Raw genomic sequence first — 19930 nt, 5'->3', positions numbered from 1 at the left:
TGCTGTCACGGATGAGCTCACTTCACGAGAGGAGTTCTAAAATAATCGCTAACATATATTATTTGTTTTTGTCGGATCGAAAGCCATCTTATACTATTGAGTTTTTTTCTTTAGTTATACCTTAGAGTAAAGTCTAAGGAGGGCTATGAAAGGGCAATATACTTGCATTTGGACAAATGGCATCATGTTCCTATCTTGACCTAGGAAAACCCATAGCAAAATCCATGTTCACCTCTTTCCATTTTCACTCTAGAATGGGCAATGGCTACGAAATCTCCTGATCACTAATGCTTTGCCTTCACTAACTAACAAGCTTCACAGTTTAAAATAAAATCTATAGCATCCCTTTTTAATCTAGGCCACCAAAATATATCTTTCAAATCATTATACATTTTACTTCTTTTTGAGTGAATAGTGTATCTTAAATAGTAATCTCATGCAGAACACATTCTAGACCTTTTAGTGAAGCATATATCCCATAATACCTAAAATCCTTATATATTAGATGGAAGAGTTAAAATTGGAGCATAAGTCAAATAATCCTTCAATTTCTAAAAATTGGCCTCACACTCAAATGTCTAAGCAAAAGCTGCTAACTTTTTGAGTCAGTCTCGTCAGATATACATAAATCTAAAAAATTCTCTCACAAACTTCATGTAATATCTATCTATACCCAAGAAACTACATACCTCAAATATAGTTGTAGGCCTTTTCCAATCAGTAATTACCTGAACTTTTGGGAATCAACAGAAATATCTGTACTACTCACCACGTGTCCTAAAAAAGAAATACTCCTTAATCATAACTCACATTTGAAGAATTTTATATATAACTGATGCTGCCTTAGAGTCTCAAAAATAACCCTCAAATGTATGACATAATTTTCTTTAGAAGTAGAATAAATAAAAAAATTATTTATGAAAGTACTAATAAATCGATCAAAAAAAATCTAAATATTATGTTCATCATATTTATAAAGATTACTGGTGCATTAGTCATCCCAAATGACATGTCTAAAAACTTATAGTGTTTATATCTTATACTGAAATTAGTCTCATCACATCAGACTCTCTCACCTTCACTTGATAATAGTCAGATCACAAATAAATCTTGGAAAATATAGAAGATATAGCTAGCAAGATGATCAAATATATCATTAATCTGTAGTATAAGATGCTTATTCTTGATAATGACTTTGTTAAGCTCTTTTTAATTAATGCACATGTGTATCATACCATCTTTTTTATATAAATAGAATAGGTGCTCCCCATAGATACACAAGGCCCCATAGATACACAAGGAGGACAAAGCCTTGATTAACTAACTCTTAAAGTTACACTTTTAACTCTAGAAGCTCCTTAGGTGTCATCCTATATGGAGCTTTGGAAATCAAGGCCATACCTAGAAATACATCAACACATAACTCTATATCTTTAGTCTAAGGAAAACTAACTAACTCCTCGAGAAACACATCCAAAAATATATGCACTATCAGGATATCAGAAAGAGGATCAGAATCTATACTTTTCTCCCAAACTGATGCCAAAAATATTATGCAACTTTTCTTCCATAATTTGTTTGCTTTTATAGTAGAAATCAAACAAGATTGTGCTCCTTTAACTTCATGGAATACATAATCTTTCACTACCTAAAAATAATGTAACTTGCTTCTTAAAGCAATCAATTTGAGCCTCATACTTACTCACCAGCCTATACTAAAATTATATCAAATACATAAATGGGTAATAAAATCAAACTAGAGCTCCACTCCCTATCAAAAATCTCAATATCATAGAAATAGACCCTACTAACTATCATATCATTTCCAATCAATAAAATAATAGGCATAAAAAAGGTAGTAAAATTGAAGACAAGTGCAACAAATCAAATACATTCTTAAAAATAAATAAATGGCTTACTCTAGACCAAATAATATAAGAAATGACTTAGCATAATTGTAGGTTGTATATGTCACAACATCGGGAGCATTGTAAGTCTTATGCTAAATCAAATTATACACATGTAGCTAAATTGGAGCTAGAGCAACTGAACTACTTTGCTCTCTCTAACGACTATCAAATGGTTTACTTGCTACTGAGCCTGTCATAGAATCAGATCCACTACCTCTACTAGATGGTCTCTCAAAAAAATATGTGAAGCAATATAACCTTCCCTCTCCCCACCGATCTAACATAACTCTTAAATCATGACTTAGATTGCATATCCAATCCTGCTTGTGGATACTCGGCTACCCGGTGCCCTACCTTCCTGCACCTAAAGCATTATCCAATCATCATGTAACATTGACAAGATTGTTGTTTGTCATAACTCTAGCACACATGTTCCCCACTAATAAAACTCTTAATAGCAACACTGTCCCTACTCGAAGCTACCAAAGACACAAATTACCCACCTTTCTTGGACTCTCCAGCTATGAATATGCTCTTTTTCCTAAAAATATTCATTGTTAGATATCTCGCCACTGAACCTCTTTCTACTATCATTTCATCGCTGTTGAGTAGTTATTGGATTATTTTCAATCAATTGGGCTCTCTCCATAAGCTTATAAAATTAAAAATATAAAATTGTTGATGTTTAACTCTATCTCAAATTCCTCTTAAAAATTTGTAGTACTTTTTTGTAGGAGTGCTAATTAGATGCTAAGAATATATAACCTAAGCAGTAAACACTGTCTCATACTGCATCACAATCATGCTCCCTTGAACCAATCTCAAAAAAGTCTTCTGCATCTGCTGACGTATAGAAGGTGGTATGAACCAGGCTTGAAACATATTAGATAACGCCTACTAACTAATCAAAGAATTCAATCTCTCTTAAAGTTTTTTTTCTTTTGATGTTCCATCCACCAGCGCTCTGCCTCACTATCTAATAAAAATACTGCAAATAATACTTTCATCTCAGGAGGACACTGCATACCATCAAATATCTTATCCAATCTCCTTAACCAATCCTCTGCTACCTTGGGCTTAACAGGACTCTCAAACCTCAAAAGCTTTAATCAATGATGGATTGAACAAAGCTTAAATAAGATTCAAATTAGGTGATAATACACCGAAGATGGTTCAAATATTGCTTAAATGTAGGTTGAAGAGGTTGCTAAGACTATCAAATGACCATTCATTTTAAAAATTGCATGAACAATGTTTGAATTATGTTTGATCATCATTCAAGGCTTATTCAAACTGTTTGATCATCGATCTAACAACAAATGATATTGGAAGATAACTTTAACAAGACGAGTAGCATGAACTGAGTCTAATGACAAATGAGTTTATATGTTAGAGGGAAAATTCTATTTTCAATCATAAATGACAAAGTGAAGAATATAAGTAATCTTTGAAGAAGATAAATAGGGAGAAATATTTAATCCCCAAAAAAGCTTACAATATAATTCAAGAAAAATTAAATTATATCCACATTTAAATTCCCACTATTACAAAGAGTGTCAACTATAAAGTCAAATTCTCCCATCCATGTCTCCAATATATTATTACTGTTACTATGTACTACTGTGTATTGGATGACGTGACGTTTTGGGTGTCAATTCGGGTCAACGAGTTGGATTCAAGTCGAACCTAACTTGACCTGACCTTAAACGGGCCGACACTAAACCGACCCGATTTTGCAACGGGTCAGGATAGTCAACCTGACCCATGCAGGTTATCGGGTTGACCCGACCCGACCCGTGAGGGAGGGAAGGCGACAGTCTTTGACATGACGGCTCTCAGGCTGGACAGTGACATCTCAGGAAGGTTCGGGACGGCGGCATAAATCCGGCATCTTGTAGGCTGGCAGTGGCATCTCATGTGGGTTCATGACTGTGGCAGGCCGACAAGCCATCAATTGTAGCTCAAGTGAGATGGCGGCAAGACCACGAGGCCTGAGCGACGCGACATCACCTTGATGCCTGAGCGATGCGATTGACGCAACCCTGAGCTGCTGATCGACGCGATCGACTCATGCATGATTACAAACGGGTCAATTCGGGTTGAACTGCGGGTTTCCGGGTCAATTTGAACCCGACCTGTTTCACAAACGGGTTGATTCAAACCCGGATTTTTCGGGATGGGTTCGGATCGGATTTCGGGTTATGCTAATTTTTGATATTCATACGTGACTCGTCTTGATTGACCTTCAGATGACCTCAGGTAATAATCTATCCAAATATATTGTAGTAAAAAAAAAAAAAAAAAAAAGAGGAGAAAACCCATTTCTATTGTAAAAAAGCTGTTCAGGGGCTAACCTCGCAGCTACAAGGAATAGCTATCATATCGCTCCTGCTGCTGCTGCTGCTGCTGGCCTCTAGGAATCTCTCTCCCTACTCCATACTCACTGAATGGAAACCCTAGAATCGAAGTTATCTCGGACTTATTTTCGATTCCATTGCGAGGTATATGTTCTTAAATTCTCCGATTACTTGTCGCGTAAAATGGACCGGGTTAATCAGATTGTTGGTTTTTTTTTTATACCGGGCAAGTTTACGGTTGAATTCGTCCGTCGACTGTAGGTTCTGCTTCAATTCGGATTCTGATTGTAAACTTGGTTTTTAGGGAGTTATAGGATATTATGATTTGCAGGAGTGTAACGCTTTTGGTTCTTCTTGCAAGTGCCAATTTCCCAATTTGGATTTGATTCGTGAAATGGGTTTTTTACAAAATACTAGGTCTTCTTTGTCTCTCTTAGTTTTATGCAAGCATTTGATATGCCCTTCTTTGCCTGAATTGGTTCTTTTTCTTTCTCACGATGCTTCTTGTTGAGTTCGAAATCAAAGGAATTTTGTTTAAATGATATATCTTTTTTGAACCAAAACTATCTTTATTTATTTATTTTTCCATTGTGGCTGAAGGTTTATCTTTCTGTTCCTTTGGGAGAAATGGTCTAGCCTGGCTTAGTTTCTCGGATGCTAAGTTTCCCTCAGTTTTGAAGAAGATAAGGAGATGTACAGAGGGGGTCTTGACAGATTTAAGAAGGCCCAGTCTCTGGAGCCATTCTCAGTGGCCCTCAATTCTACTCCTAGTACTGCATCTTCTAAAACAAACAATCAAGTTCTAGCGCAGCCTAACCATCATGAGAACTCACTCCAGCAGAGCCAATTGCCGCATCAAAAACATGGTGCATCAAAGCCTGCGGCAGCTGAAGTTGCAGTTCCTGCTCAACCTGTTACTCAGGTTGGTGGAGGTCAGTCAACCTGGCAACCTCCAGATTGGGCAATAGAGCCCCGCTCAGGTTTTTATTACCTAGAAGTGATGAAAGATGGAGATGTCCTTGATCGAATCAATTTAGATAAGAAAAGGCACATATTTGGGAGACAGGTCCATACTTGTGACTTTGTGTTAGATCACCAATCGGTTTCTCGACAGCATGCTGCTGTTATACCCCACAAGAATGGAAGGTTTGGTTCTTTTGAATCAGCACTTAAATCTCACTGATATTTCTACTTTAACCCTCACCTCCACCCCCACACCAATGCCTATTTTGATCTTATCTTATGTTAGTCGTAATTATTGTCATGTTATTTCAACAAGAAAATTATCTATGATTATTTTTTTGGATAAGAGATTTTGTGCTTTGTGATCATCAAGTGGCACTTGCCCTCTTTTTAGCTGTCAAATGTATGATAGCTAGAGAATCTTTTCTGCTCAACACAGAATTGCTGTTTTAAGTTATTAGCAGTTGTTAATTGCTTTGTCTGGTGACATCATTATATAATTTTTTTATAAATAAGCTTTAAGTTTTATTTTGATAACATCTAAACATCAGCAAAAAATTTTAACATCTACATGTCATGTTTTCTAATTGATAAAATAAAGAAAAAATCATTATTAATATTTGTCATTCTAAATGAATTTAGATTGTTTAGTGTTGTTTTTAAAACAAATACGCTGCATTTGATAGATAACATGGTTATTAAAATAGCACTATTAGTCATATGACATTGTTATCCATATAACATTGAAACAAACAAGCCCTAAGCTTCATTATTAGCAATAGCCTCAATATTTGAGAGGTAGATCTACTCTCCACAAAGCCCAGGTGCCGCTAACAACAACTCCAAAGAAAATTACTCCAAACACAAAATCACATAATTAAAATAAAACAACCTAATTAATCTTAAAAATCTTCATAATTCCCTCCCAATCTAAATTTAAATTAGCCATCTTTCTCTAAATGAATATTTCTAATTCCCTTCCAATTTCGATTTTGTATAGTAAGTAATTAAAGGTAGAATTAATCCCCTTTGAGCCCCCCTCTCTCCTTGCCCGTCGCCCACACTAGTGGGGCTCACAAGGCTCTTTTGCCCGCCAGCTAGACTGGCCCCCTTGTTGATGCCGGGTTGATTGGTTGGATCGGCTCAGCCGGTACTCCCCTCCTAAAGAGTCACCTTATCCTCAAGGTGGAATGAAGGAAACTGCTGTTGAATCATCTGATATGGTTCCCATGTTGTTTCATAGTCGGGCTTATCCTTCCACTCGATCAATACTTCTCTAGCTCCTCTGGCTATCGAGCAAACTCTTCTCACTTCCATTGAATCCAGAATCACCTCCATTTATTCTGTCAAGGTTATCGATAACGTCACTAATGGATTGTGGTTGCTAATAACTTTACTCATCTGGGACACATGGAATGCAGGTTGTATAGTGGAAGTAGGGGGTAACTGCAAACGATACACCTTGGCACCAATCTTCTCCACAACCTCATAAGGCCCATAGTACCGTGGAGATAACTTTTCATTTTTTCTTCGAGCTAAGGTCTTTTATCTGTAGGGTCGAATCTTCAAATACACCTTATCACCCACCTCGAACTGCACATCTCTGCTATGCCCGTCAACTTGCTTCTTTATAATTTCTGGTGCCTCAGTAGGTGCCCCTTAGTTCAACATCCTATCTCATTCCTCCAATTGTTGTTCCACTGACGAAACTGGAGTGCTCTTGGTCACATATATCAGGTGAGGAGGGTCTTTGTCATAAAAGATTTTGCAGGGTGTAGCCTATGCTGCACTATGGTAGGATATATTGTACCAGTACTCGACCTAAGGTAACCAATTCACCCAGGTCTTAGGTGTTTTTGATACAAAACATCTCAAATAAGTCTCTACACTCCTGTTCACCATCTCGGTTTTCCCATCATTTTGTGGATGATATGTTGTACTTCTTTTCAAAACGATCCCCTGCATCTCGAATAACTATCTCCAGAAGTGGCTCAGGAACATCTTGTCTCTATATGACATTATGAACTTCGGAATTTCATGTAGGTGGACCACCTCTCAAATAAATGTTGTTGCTACTGAAAACGCCGTGTATGAGTGTTGCAGGGAAATGAAGTGAGCATAATTGCTCATCCTATCACAAAATCGCCTAAAACCCCTCCGATTTTGGCAGACCTTCAATGAAATCAATGGTTATCTCTTCCCATACCTTCTCGTGCAAAGCTAAAGGTTGCGAAAATCTTATTAGAGCCATTGTCATATATTTGTGCCTCTGATAAATATCGTAGCTGGACACCATCTCCTTCACATATTTTTGCATTCCAACAACCCAATACAATTCTATTGCCTGCCTTCGATAGATATTATGTGCCCCCGAGTGCCCTCCTATGACACTACTGTGAAACTCCCGTAGCAAGTGGGGTACATATGGTGATGTCCTCGGTATCACTATTCGCCCCTGGTATAATAGTCTCTGATCGACTAAGATATTTCCTGGATGGCTATCCTTGTTTACCAATAAATCTCTCATGATTTTCTCTAATCCTTCATCTTGCTGACTTTCCCTTTTTCAAAGTCTCTTAATCCATAACTAAGGGAACAAACAATACCATCATGTGGTGCTCCCACATAAACATGGATGACCCATCTGGAGCCTGATTCACTATCCTTGGTCGATATTCGATCTTGAAATCATAACCCAACAGTTTTGGAAGCCACCTCGAATGCTCCTCTGTTACCATCCTTTACCTTCAGAAGAAACTTTAAGCTTATTTGACCAGTCCTGACAATAAAGTGTCACCCCAAAAGGTAAGGTCGCCACTTCTGGATGGTCAGCATAATTTTTATTAGCTCCCTCTCATATACTGACTTGAACCTCACCCTGACAAACAACACTTGACTAAAATAAGCCACTGGTCTGTATAAGTACAGCTTCTAGCCCATACTCCTAAGCATCTATCTCCACTACAAAAGGCTAGTCATCGCCTTCTTCAACTTCTCAAAGGCTTTGGTAGTTGCGTCGCCCCAATTAAAATTATCCTTTTTTTTATTTTCTAGTCAAAAGTTAGGCTATTGAATTGTATATCTTCATGAACTTTTTGTAGTATCCTGTAAATACTAAAAACCCTCTCAACTCCCTCAAGCTCTTGGGTATTGGCCACCTCAGCATGGCGTTGATTTTAGTCTAGTTAGCTGCTACTCCTTCCTGTGATACCACATGCCCCCAAATACTCCACTCTAGAGTCTAGGCTAGGCAAATGAGAAACTCTTCAGATTGACAAATAAGTGGTGGTCCCGCATAGTGGATAACACCAATCCCAAATATTCTAAGTGATCCTCCTCGGTCCTATTGTAAATCAAAATATCATCAAAGAAGACAGACAAAACTCCGCAAATATGGTTGAAATACCATGTTCATCATGGATTGGAAAGTAAATGGAGCATTAGTGAGGCTAAAAGGAATCACTAAAACTCATAGTGTCTCTCATGAGTCCTAAATGCCATCTTGGGAACATCCTCGATCCTCATTTGGATCTAATGGCAACCTGACTTCAAATCAATCTCAAAGAAAAACACCACTCCATAAAGCTCATCTATCAACTCATTAATCATTGGAATAAAAAACTTGTCTGATACAATCTCTTTGTTCAACGCCCTGTAGTCCACGCAAAACAGCTAACTACCATCTTTCTTTTTCAATACTAGCATTGGGCTGAAAAATGTATTGACGCTGTGTTGAATGATCTCTACCTCCTACATCTACCTGATCAATCTCTTGATCTCATCCTTCTAGATTTAGGGACAACCATACTTGTATATAGTGAAAAATGGCGAGCACAGTAGGGCGGCGCGGCGCACCTACGGCATCAGCTGCATGGTGAGGCGCATATGTTCAAGTTGGCACGCGCCATTTGCGCCATGTGTGCACAATGGCACATGGTATGCATAATTTGAATTTTAGGAAAATTTTAATATAACTATAAATAGCTTTTAATATTTATATATTTTAATTTTTAAAAGAATGTAATAATTAATTTTAAAATTATTTGATATGATTAAAATAGTTTAGTTAGGTTTTATTATACTTTATTTAAACTTTATTTTAGTAGAAATTTTGGACGAACTTGAAGCTCACTTTAATGGTTTGGACTTTGGACCACAAACATATTCAACCAAGTCTTATCCAACTTAATTGATACTCTAAAGTAGGATCCATATAATATTTTTTATAATTATTTTTTATTTTGCGTCATGTTCAAAATGGCGCACGCCACTCTATGCGCTATGTGCCATGGCTCCACAAGGAACTTTGCGCCGTGCTGTGCCATTCACCATTGATAAGTATGGGGATAACGGTATGGACGAACACTGATAGATGAGACTCTTTTCTTCAAGATGATAGCATGCCCGTGCTCCTATGGAGGAGGCAACACCTGAATTGGCTAAAACACCTCTCGATATTGTTGTAGGAGTGGCTGAACCATATTTGGTGCTTCTATTTTCTCTTCATCCTCTTTTCCTTTCAAACTCTGTAGTTCCACCAAAAATTTCCCTCCATACTAGATTTCACTCACCATGATTTTGAGTGAAATCATAGTTTTGGATAGGTCAGCATCCCCTCTAATAACCACTCTCCTCCCCTCAACCTTGAACTCCATCGTTCAAGCCTTCCAATCAATCTTGGTCTTCCCCAAGCTTTGCAACCACTTTATTCCCAATATCACATATGTGCTCCCCAAATCCAATGGAAGAAAGTCTTCTAATACTTGAACCTCTAGAATGATTAGGGATCACCCATTTGGAAATTCATCTACTACTTTTCCTATTCTCAGCATAACCCCAAAGCCCCCATGTCTACTAATTTCAGTCCCAACTAATCCACCATCCTCTTGGAAATGAAGTTGTGGGTAGCTCCACTATCCAGTAATACTACCATCTTATGATGTTTGATCTTCCCCTTAACCTTCTTTGTGTGGTTCGGTGTGAACCCGACCACTGAGTTAAAGGATACATCTGCAACGTCTAAGTGCAAGTGTCTCTTCCTCTGCTGCATCTTCCTCCTTATCACAGATTATTTTGACTTGTAATGAACGATCCTTGCCATGGTGGTAGGGAGCGAATTTCTCATCACACCTAAAACATAATCCCTTGACCCTCTTCTCTTGAATTTTGGACTCAGTCACCTCTTGAAGTTCCCCCCTGGTTGTACTCCATAACCTTTATCCCTTAGGACTTCCTTCTGAATAGGCACCGTCTGAACCTTTGGTGCTAAAAATATAGTGGTCGTACTCTAGGAGACTCCCAAACTGTTGTTAAGTCTACTCCTCTCTTAGGAGTTTTTATCCTCCACCAGCTGGGCTAACTCCATAGCTTCCCTTAAGCTACGTGGTCTCAATGCTCGAACAACTACTCAAATATTGTGCTCCCTTTAACATAGTCTCTGACAATCTTCCCAATTAGCTTAAAAAGTACTCAAACTTCACTCGGTACTCTATCACTATCCCATTCTGCATCAGAGCAAAGAATTGTTTATAAAAGTCTCCTTATTGACTGGTTCAGAAACGTTCTAGTAGATAGCCTTTGAACTCCCTCTATGATCAAATCGGATCTCGCAAGTCTCTCCAATGGTACCATGACAGAGCCTTTCCCTTCAGACATAGAGTGGTTGTGGTGTGTTTTTCATCTTCTATCAGACCGAAAAATATCACTCCACCTTATAAATCCACCCATGAGAATATTCTTCCTAAAAAACCGGCATTTTAAACTTTCTCATCCTAGGATTGCCACTGTCATAATTGCTTCTTCCTTCTTCATTGTAGCCGTTTTTGTGATCCCTCCATGTTTCCCTCTCCCCCAAATTACTCTCTGATTTTCACCATCCCAATTTCTTCGTCGTTCATACCCTTCACTTGTGCCCCTTCTTGGAAGTGGCTTCAAAGGTGGCATCTCCTTTTTCTTCCCCCAAAATTTTCACCTCCTTATCCTCCCTCATCATCCCTATATTAGAATTTTCCCTACTTATTCCGTCAACAGTGCCCTTGCCTCCGTTGATGTTGTCTTGGCTTGAAACTCTAACATCATTTTCATCATCTCTTCTAGATTTGAAAATCTGCCCTCAATTGCAGAAATTTGCTCTCTGAATTCATATTTCAGATTTCCAACTTCCCTATCTAGTCTATTCTTCAACGCATCAACCTTCTTAGCCGCCGTAAGTCCCAAAAAAAGTTGCTCTGATACCAATTTGATAGGAATCTAATCTCCACATAGCAAAAAAAAATAGCAATAACGAAGAGAAAACACATCAGAAATCAATGAGAAAGGATGAGATTATGGGCTAATTTTATTGATATCGACACAACAAACCAATATACAAGTTAATCTACTATTCGAGAGGTAAATTGACTCTCCACAAACCGTAGGTGCCACTAGGAACAACTCCAAAGAAAATGACTCCAAAACACAAAATCACATAATGAAAATAAAATAACATATTAAATCCTAAATAAACCTTCCTAATGTCATACCAAATCTAAATTCAAATCAACCATCTTTCCCTAAATAATCCTTCCTAATTAAAATTAGAATTAATCACCTTTAAAGTATCAAACCTAGGTGCCCCCCTCTCACCTTGCCCGCCACCTACACTAATGGGGCCCACAAGGCTCTTCCGCCCGCCAGCTTGACCGGCCCCCCTTACTGTGGTCGGGTTGATTGGCTGGATCGACTCAGCCGGTCCATAAATTTTCTACTCATCATTATAAATAGTCAATCCACTTAAGCCTATTTTATACTCACTTATCTTCAATTGATGTTGTGTTTATTGCTCTCTTTAAGATAATGATTTCTTATTCTTAATTCATCTTAGTTTTTTTTCACTCACCCATCTTAAGATTCTTATTTATTTCACACTGAATCTGTCTATCTTTGATATTCTTAATGCTCTATGCTCATATCTAGATACATAAATATAGTTTTATATTAATTTTTCTAGTAAGTCTTCATGATATTCCTTTATCATGTGGTACTCTTAAGGTATTTTTCTTTTTTAGTCAATCAATCTTAACTCTAGAGGCTATAACCTTTTTTTTTATCAATAAACTTCTATATGATAAGTCCAAGATGCTTATACTTATCACAACAATGTATCATTTTATCATCTAACAATGTTTACTAATTAATAATTTCACTCACACTAAAAGTGCATCATGTAGTCAATCTTTGTTCTGTTAGTGCTGAGCCCTTTATCTTCTTAATATTTTATCTATTATTTTAATTTTGTATATATTTAAATAAAAATATTGCCTATTAGAATTATCTCAACTACCAAGATCATACATCAAGTTAGATCCTTTGTAAACATCTTCATAACAAATTCAAAAAATATTGTCCTAATGTGTTAATCTGTGATGTAAACCTATCATGGTTGGGAACCTGTTGGTCGCTTGATAACTATATTTAACACTACTCAATGATCTATTATGCATATCTTTGATAACTTCAAAATACCTTTAGCAAATATCTTTTTTGTTTAATATCTTTCAAATCAATTCCTTTAGTATTTAATTATATGTTTTCTTTAGGTCAATAAAATTTTCTGAAGATCATTTCTTTGGTCTATATTTTTTCATTAATTTTCTTAGTGCAAAATTCATGGCTAGAGCTATATGCTTTACTTCCAAAAAAAAAAAAAAAATCAAATTGCTGATATGATATTGGCATAATTTTTTAGAATCATTATTCCATTATCCTCTTCTGCAATTTTATTGTATGGCTCATGCATTTGATTATCATACAATTATCATAATCCCAACTATATTCTTTATTCTTCATTATTAGTATCAGCATTCTTCCAGCCATTTGTCATCCTCTTTTTATTTAAATTTCCATCAAAAGGATTTGTTTAATCAAACCACTAGTGTTATCCATATAATAGGCATCACATTCAAAGCTTTGCCTTTATGCATCTTCTTTTGAGCCTTTTTTTCTTTTTTAGTGATAATTGATGCAGTTGTTAAAAAGATTATCGACTAATTATTTCATAGGCAAATCCAATAGAAGGGCTATAGGAAAAGGTGATGAGAATTTTCTAGCTATTTTCAGTTGTTCTGTAAAATGGAAAATTGCCTATTCGGCATTTTTTAACTGCTAGTTATATTATAACTGCGTGTATTATTTTCTTGAGAAGCTTGAAGGTCAGCTATAGAACATCTTGGTGAATCTTTTTCTTAGAGGCTTTGCCCTGGAAATTCATCTAGAGGTTCCTTTCCTGCATATTATCACAGCTTACTTTCATTGCAGATACTTGTTAGTTTCATACTTTCATGTAGTGTTTAATGTATTCTTTTGGCGAATTTATTGCTTTAATAGTATTTATGTTTATTGCTGTGAAGTTTTATATCTAAATGCTCTCAGACTGTCATCCAATTATTATTATTAAGAGTTTTTAATATAATTCTCACTCTAAGTCTTTGTTCCATTTCTTATTATTTACCCCTGCAACACTTCAATCTTTTTAATGTTTTCAAACTTTCCACGCAGTTAAGCTCTTATATTATTTGCTACTTTCATTTAGTGTTGACTAAGTCCCAAATAAAACTAGGTGTTGCATGGAATTTAGATATTTTGCATGGAAAGTTTAAAGCATTAGTGGACTCAATAATTAGAAGAACAAATAGCAAATGTTTGCAAGAGATGAAATTGAAATGAAAAAATCGGAAGGCATTGAAGAACATTGTAAGCTATTGTGTGATGGAAGGTAAAAAATTAGATAAGCATAGTTCTATGAGTGGATAAAGAGTTGAAAAATAATTTTTTTTAGTTTAATAGGGTAAGGGATAGGATTGTAGCTATTAAGCTATTTTTTAAGGATTAGAAGAAGTTTGAAATACTTATTTGGGAAGAAATAGGTATAATTTTTGCCTTTTAAAGTGGTGTTAACTATTTGCAATGGCCTAAATGGACAATGTAGTTTAAATTGATCCCAATGATTGAAGTTGATTTGTTGTTGAACAAATTTATAAAGATAAAGCATCAGATTCATATGAGATAATAAAATTTGAATAATTATAGAAGGGTTGGGACTTGGGAGTAGTTTGATTAATAAATATTTTATTTGAAATTTGAAAAATCAGAGAATTCCAAATTATTGGAAATGAAACAATTTGATGCCAGTTTATAGAAGTAAGAGATATTTCTAGGTGTTGCAATGCATCCTCATCTTGGGACTTATTGGGCACCATTATCTGGCTTGTCATGAGACCCAACTTCTATTTGTTGTTTTCATTGGCCCACCCATCGAACTTGGAAGATATCAACAACAACCACTCGGTAAATTCCCAAAAGATAATGAAAGACAGCAAATATCAAGAAAATATAGGTTTCACTCCGACCTGATCCTTCATGTGTCAAGTGTGAAGTTTACAAGTTTCGAACCTTAACTGAGATCCAAATTGTAAAAGAATAAAAAGAAAATCTTAATGTATCACTCTGCCTATAGTTTAAAGTAGTTAAGTCCCAATCCACATCCATGTATCAAGGATGTAGTTGACTAGGCTTGTGCTTTGACAACTATATATGCGGCTAGAAATTATCATAAATCCTTCGCCCTAATTTAATTGAAGAATTTTGTTTTATTTTGAACTAGGGATAAATAATTTGGTCGCAATTCTCATTAAAATATTTGATATAATATTTACATAAGGTCTATATGAAGAAAATTCATCAAGAAGTAAACTTTACGGACCATCAAGAAGTAAACTTTAGGGACCACCTTTCTAATAAGACTAGTTTATAGGACCACCCTTCTAATAAGATTGGTTTATAAGACCTAATCTTTGAGTCTGATCCTCTAGATACAGGAGTAGAGTTTTCAGGATCTAAAACTGTTAACCTTTGTATAAACAAAATGAGAGGAGAAGAAGTCATGAATCCAACGTACATACCTAACACCCATCGGATCCAAGAACTCCTCCGCAAAATCTGGCTCAAATCTCGCCGAAGCACTGTTCCTTCGGCGCCGTTCGTGTCGCTTCCCGCAATTCCTGTAGAAATCTCGCGATCTCGCCTCGCTCGTTGCTCCGATCGCGTCTATAAAACGGAGCAGAGCCCTGCCTTCGGGGGTATTACGACAGCTCTTTCCACTTGTGAAAGTCCCGAACTCCTCCCCTGCTCTGCTTCTCCTCTCATACGAACTCCACTGTGCCGATCTCAAGAGCTCCGATCCCTCTCTGCTTTTCCGATCTCCTCCCACTGTTTCCCACTTTCTTCGATCTCCCTACGACCGAACTCTGCCCACTCGCAAGCTCCACACACGACACTCTCTGATCTCTCCCACGGCTCCTGTTCGCAAACCCCAACCTCCCCCGATCCCGTTAAAGTATCGACAACTGGTGACCAAATCACAAATACAAGAGCATGACTCTCTAAAATGTTTTGTCTTGCATTTGCATAAAGCCTCAAGGCCTTTTTCAATGAAAACTTATTTAAAAAAGAAAACTTTGTCCCATCTTGTCTATATGGCAGGGTTCTACTAAATATATATGCTCCGTACTATGAATCAAACAAAATGCCTTAAGTTATTTTATGATGATGGGTTTAGTTATTAGAATATTATAACCTTATGTAAATATTATAGAGAACATAGAAAGAATTTTTAATGATTTTCATTGATCTTCAGAAGTCATTTGATCAAATACTAAATAAATTAATTTGATGTCCATTAAAAATGAAAGATGAGTATCAAAGATATGATGAAGTTATTAAGGGTTGTTGACCTCATTTTTAATAGAATAAATAAAAGTTAGAATAATAGAGTAAATTATCAGAAGATAAAAATTTTATAATTTTTTTAAATAAAGCTTGAGTATATGTGTTGTAGTTTTAGTTTGTATGATATTAAATAGTTTAAGTCAATATTATTAGAAAATAAAGTAATATTCTGTTTGATGGATTTATATTTCTTGGATCTATTATGCAGATTAAATAGGATATAACTTTTAGTGTTGATGCCTTGAGATTAAAATGGAGAGTCGCTTCATTAGTATATTATATGATAAGAGGATATCCAGGAGTTTTAAAAATAAAGTTTATAAAATTATAATTAGGATGGATATGTCAAATGAATCTAAATGTTGGGAAGTAAAAATATATTAATGGAGAAGTTGAGTGTGATAAAGAAAAAAATGTTAAGTTGAATGTGGGATATTATTAGGAAAGATAGATTAAAGACTAATTATAATAGAGGGATTGTTGGAGTGATATCCATCGAAGATAAGGTAATTGAAAATATACTTAATGACAAGGTTTAAAATTGCGTAAATAAGCCTCGAGCCATTTTTCGTCCGTGAGGCGAGGCGTAAGCCTCGAGGCGGTGTGAGGCGTAAGCCTCACCGACGAAGAATTGCGTAAATGAGAATTTAAGGGTTTTAGCAAGTAAAAAATAGTAAGATTCTATCATACAATAAAAACATCTAAATGACAATTAAAATTAGGGGAAAGTAAGAAAATAGTGGATTCTTAAAGTCATACTCAAATAGTTAGGATAAGGTTAATGTTGATAATAACTTATTGACAATATTATATAATTATATAAACATCAAGCTATATTTTTAAGCTAGACCATGCATAATGGTGTACATATTATTGTAGCGTATAATGATATACAGTCTAATTATATGACCAAAGCTTTTTTAGGTGATGTATTTCGACTGCCTTGTTTTTCCAAAAAAAAAAATCTGACATTAAAAAGATAGAGCTTGTCGCGAACTTCCTTCTGTCATTGTCCCAGGTAGCCGGCTCTGATACTAGAATAGCGTAGCAACCAAAAACATAGAATAGTAACAAGCAAGAAAACAATGAAATAGTAACCTTAAGTAAAGAGTATATTTATCTATGTCCTCCTCGTGTGCTTATAAGAGTATATATATCTATATATTAAAGATAACTAACTATACTTTAACAAGCTAAAAAAAAATAAAAAGAAGGCGCAGTGCTTGTCATAACTGAAAAGGAATAAAAGAAGGGAGTAAAGGAAGTGGGCATGAAATCAAAGGGTAAGTTGTGTCGAGGATAAGATTATCCACATTAGTTTCGTACTACACTAAGAAAAGGAAACTTTTTCTTCTTGTATTGTCACATGCCTACTTATCATTATAGAGGTTATGTTCAACGATTTTCAAGAGAGAAAAGTGAATATCGGCTATATTTTTCCATTGCATATTGTAAATAAAGAAACCTTACTTCTGTTATCTACTATTACTATGATTAGATTTTCCAAAGCTTAATTTCATTTGGCCAGTGAACCTTGTTTCTGCTGTACAACTAATTACAAAAGACCAAGTAAGTTTTATTTAATTTATTTGTCCCTTTACTTCACAAATGTAATGTACCATGAAAATAAGTACTTGTTTATATATTTATCATGTATATTCTGCAGTATTTATGTGATTGATTTGGGTTCCGTTCATGGTACATTTGTTGGCAATGAGAGGCTTATTAAAGACACACCAGTTGAACTTGAAGTTGGGCAATCTCTAAGATTTGCTGCATCCACACGAAGTTATATTCTGAGAAAGAATGCTGCTGCTCTTTTTCCCACCCAAGCTGCTCCAACAGAAATAGATTTACCTTCTCCCCCAGACCCATCTGATGAAGATGCTGTGGTTGCATATAATACCATTCTTAACCGCTACGGTCTTACTAAATCAGACTTGTTATCAAAATCTGACACTGTTTCAAGTTTAACAGCTGCAGATCATCTCTCATCAAGGCCCTCTAAAAGGATTAGGAAAGCAAGGGTTACTTTTAAGGATCAGATTGGCGGTAACTTAGTTGAAGTTGTGGGGATCTCAGATGGTGTAGATGTTGAAACTGAGCCTGGCCCTATTGGTGTAAAAGAAGGAAGTCTTGTTGGAAAATATGAATCTCTTGTTCAAGTCACTGTTATTCCTAAAGGAAAGGAGCATCTATCGCAAAGGGAAGGTAGCATTTCTCCCAAGGGTGTCACTGACAAGTTACAGCAGGTTTTGAACAAAGTCAAGAGCACTTCAAAAGTTGGGATTTATGATGACATTTATGGTGATTCCTTTTCTGGCAAGGTAGGTTCATCTTGGGCATACAAAAACGATGATAGAGAAGGAAATGCAAACAAAATTGCTGTTGGAAAGCCTTCCAGTGGAAAACCAAATGATGCTTCTGCTGAAGATGATGATGATCTGTTTGGTGACTAGAACTTTTTTTGCTAAAGTTCTGTTAAAATGCTGTTCAAGGGATTATCGTTTTGGTGATTCGTGTCGCGGAAGGAACCTGTTTTTTGGGTTCAAATGGTTCTTTATAAGTCCTGTCTATTAAAGAAACTTTCTGGTCATTCCATGTGATTGTTTCCTTGGAATTTTGTGCAATTAGTGATGCCTGCATTGGTTCCTATATTGTTCATGTTTGTTACAGGCTAGTTGGGGTAAGGAAGATGATGATGGTGCTTTGACCTGCAACTTTTCTCAAGATTTTGTTTGATCAACCTTTCATCTCACCAATGCTGCTCAATATTGGTGCTCCCCATGAGGACACACTTGGCTTTCTAGAGAATTTCTGAAAGTTAATCAAATATCCAAGGCTGCTCAATCCAGGAATTGGCTTCCCTGCCTTAAGTATAGTAGATTGTAAAATCTTAAGCAAGAGGGTGCTTAAATGTGGATGTAAGATGATTGGATTTACAATAACATAAGAATTTCATGTTCCTAACTACTATAAAATTTTGTTTTTCATTCTTGTTTATTTATTAAAATGCTTAGTAAATTTTGAAGTTGTGATTCAATTATTTATGCTCATATGCCTTTGTGTTGAGTGATCATTAATCTCACATTTAATTAATTTATTTCCTCTCACTTGTAGCATCAAATCCTTTTATGTCACTAACTTTATTGTTGAAGGGACACTTGTAGCTAGTTTGGGTGACTTTGATGTTTCTTGAATCAAGACATTTCTCCATGAAAAGAAGGAAGAAGAAGAAGATATGCTTATTAATATTTTAAAATTATAGCAAAGAATCAAAGTTCTTGAATAGGCTTATTAATATTTTAAAGAATTAGTATGATTCACTCATTCATGATGTTATGATGTTATAATGTTGAATGAAAATGTTAGTACTTGCTGAGTACTTGAAATTGAAAATTAGAAGCTTGAGAATGAGCTTGATTCTTTATTTACATCTAGTTCATTTTCATGTGAACATGATGTGGGTTTACATGCTATGATCATTTGGTGGAAGAAGATAATGTTAGTATAATGAATTATTTATTATGTCCAAGCACTTTTAAATGTGATCATGTATTAATGATTTTCATGGTAAGGTTAATGTTTTAGAAGTTTGGAATGTTAATCTAATGAATAATATATTATTTAGTAGCTTTTATAAATATGATCATGATATTAATCCTTTCCATGATAAGATAAATCATTTAGAAGTTGAGAATACTAACTTAAGAGTTAAAGTTAATTATATATATTTTATTATCATTAGTAGCAATATTATTATTTGTACTCATGTTACATGCTCTTGTTTCTCACAAAGAAGCATGATACACACAAAGTATATGATAGCATAGTAAAATCTTACAAACATGCTTTATATAATATTTTGTGATGCACTAAGATGTAATTAGAAGATTGTTTTTTTTTTCTCTCATTTTATCCCAGAGCCACTACTAA

General features: G+C 35.6%; 1 protein-coding gene across 1 annotated transcript; it reads left to right on the top strand.

Moving 5' to 3' along the window:
* The first annotated feature begins 4236 nt into the window (after positions 1–4236).
* Positions 4237–19018, top strand: LOC110109984 (protein phosphatase 1 regulatory inhibitor subunit PPP1R8 homolog). The gene is made up of 3 exons (XM_020841244.2): positions 4237–4411; positions 4868–5413; positions 17661–19018. Exons 2-3 carry the CDS (start codon positions 4959–4961, stop codon positions 18451–18453), a joined length of 1248 nt encoding a protein of 415 aa, XP_020696903.1. The 5' UTR covers positions 4237–4411; positions 4868–4958; the 3' UTR covers positions 18454–19018.
* Positions 19019–19930: the final 912 nt, after the last annotated feature.

The sequence above is a fragment of the Dendrobium catenatum genome, unplaced genomic scaffold, assembly GCF_001605985.2.
Source record: "Dendrobium catenatum unplaced genomic scaffold, ASM160598v2 fragScaff_scaffold_1676, whole genome shotgun sequence".
NCBI lineage: Eukaryota > Viridiplantae > Streptophyta > Magnoliopsida > Asparagales > Orchidaceae > Dendrobium > Dendrobium catenatum.
This window is presented reverse-complemented; position numbering and strand designations above follow the sequence as displayed.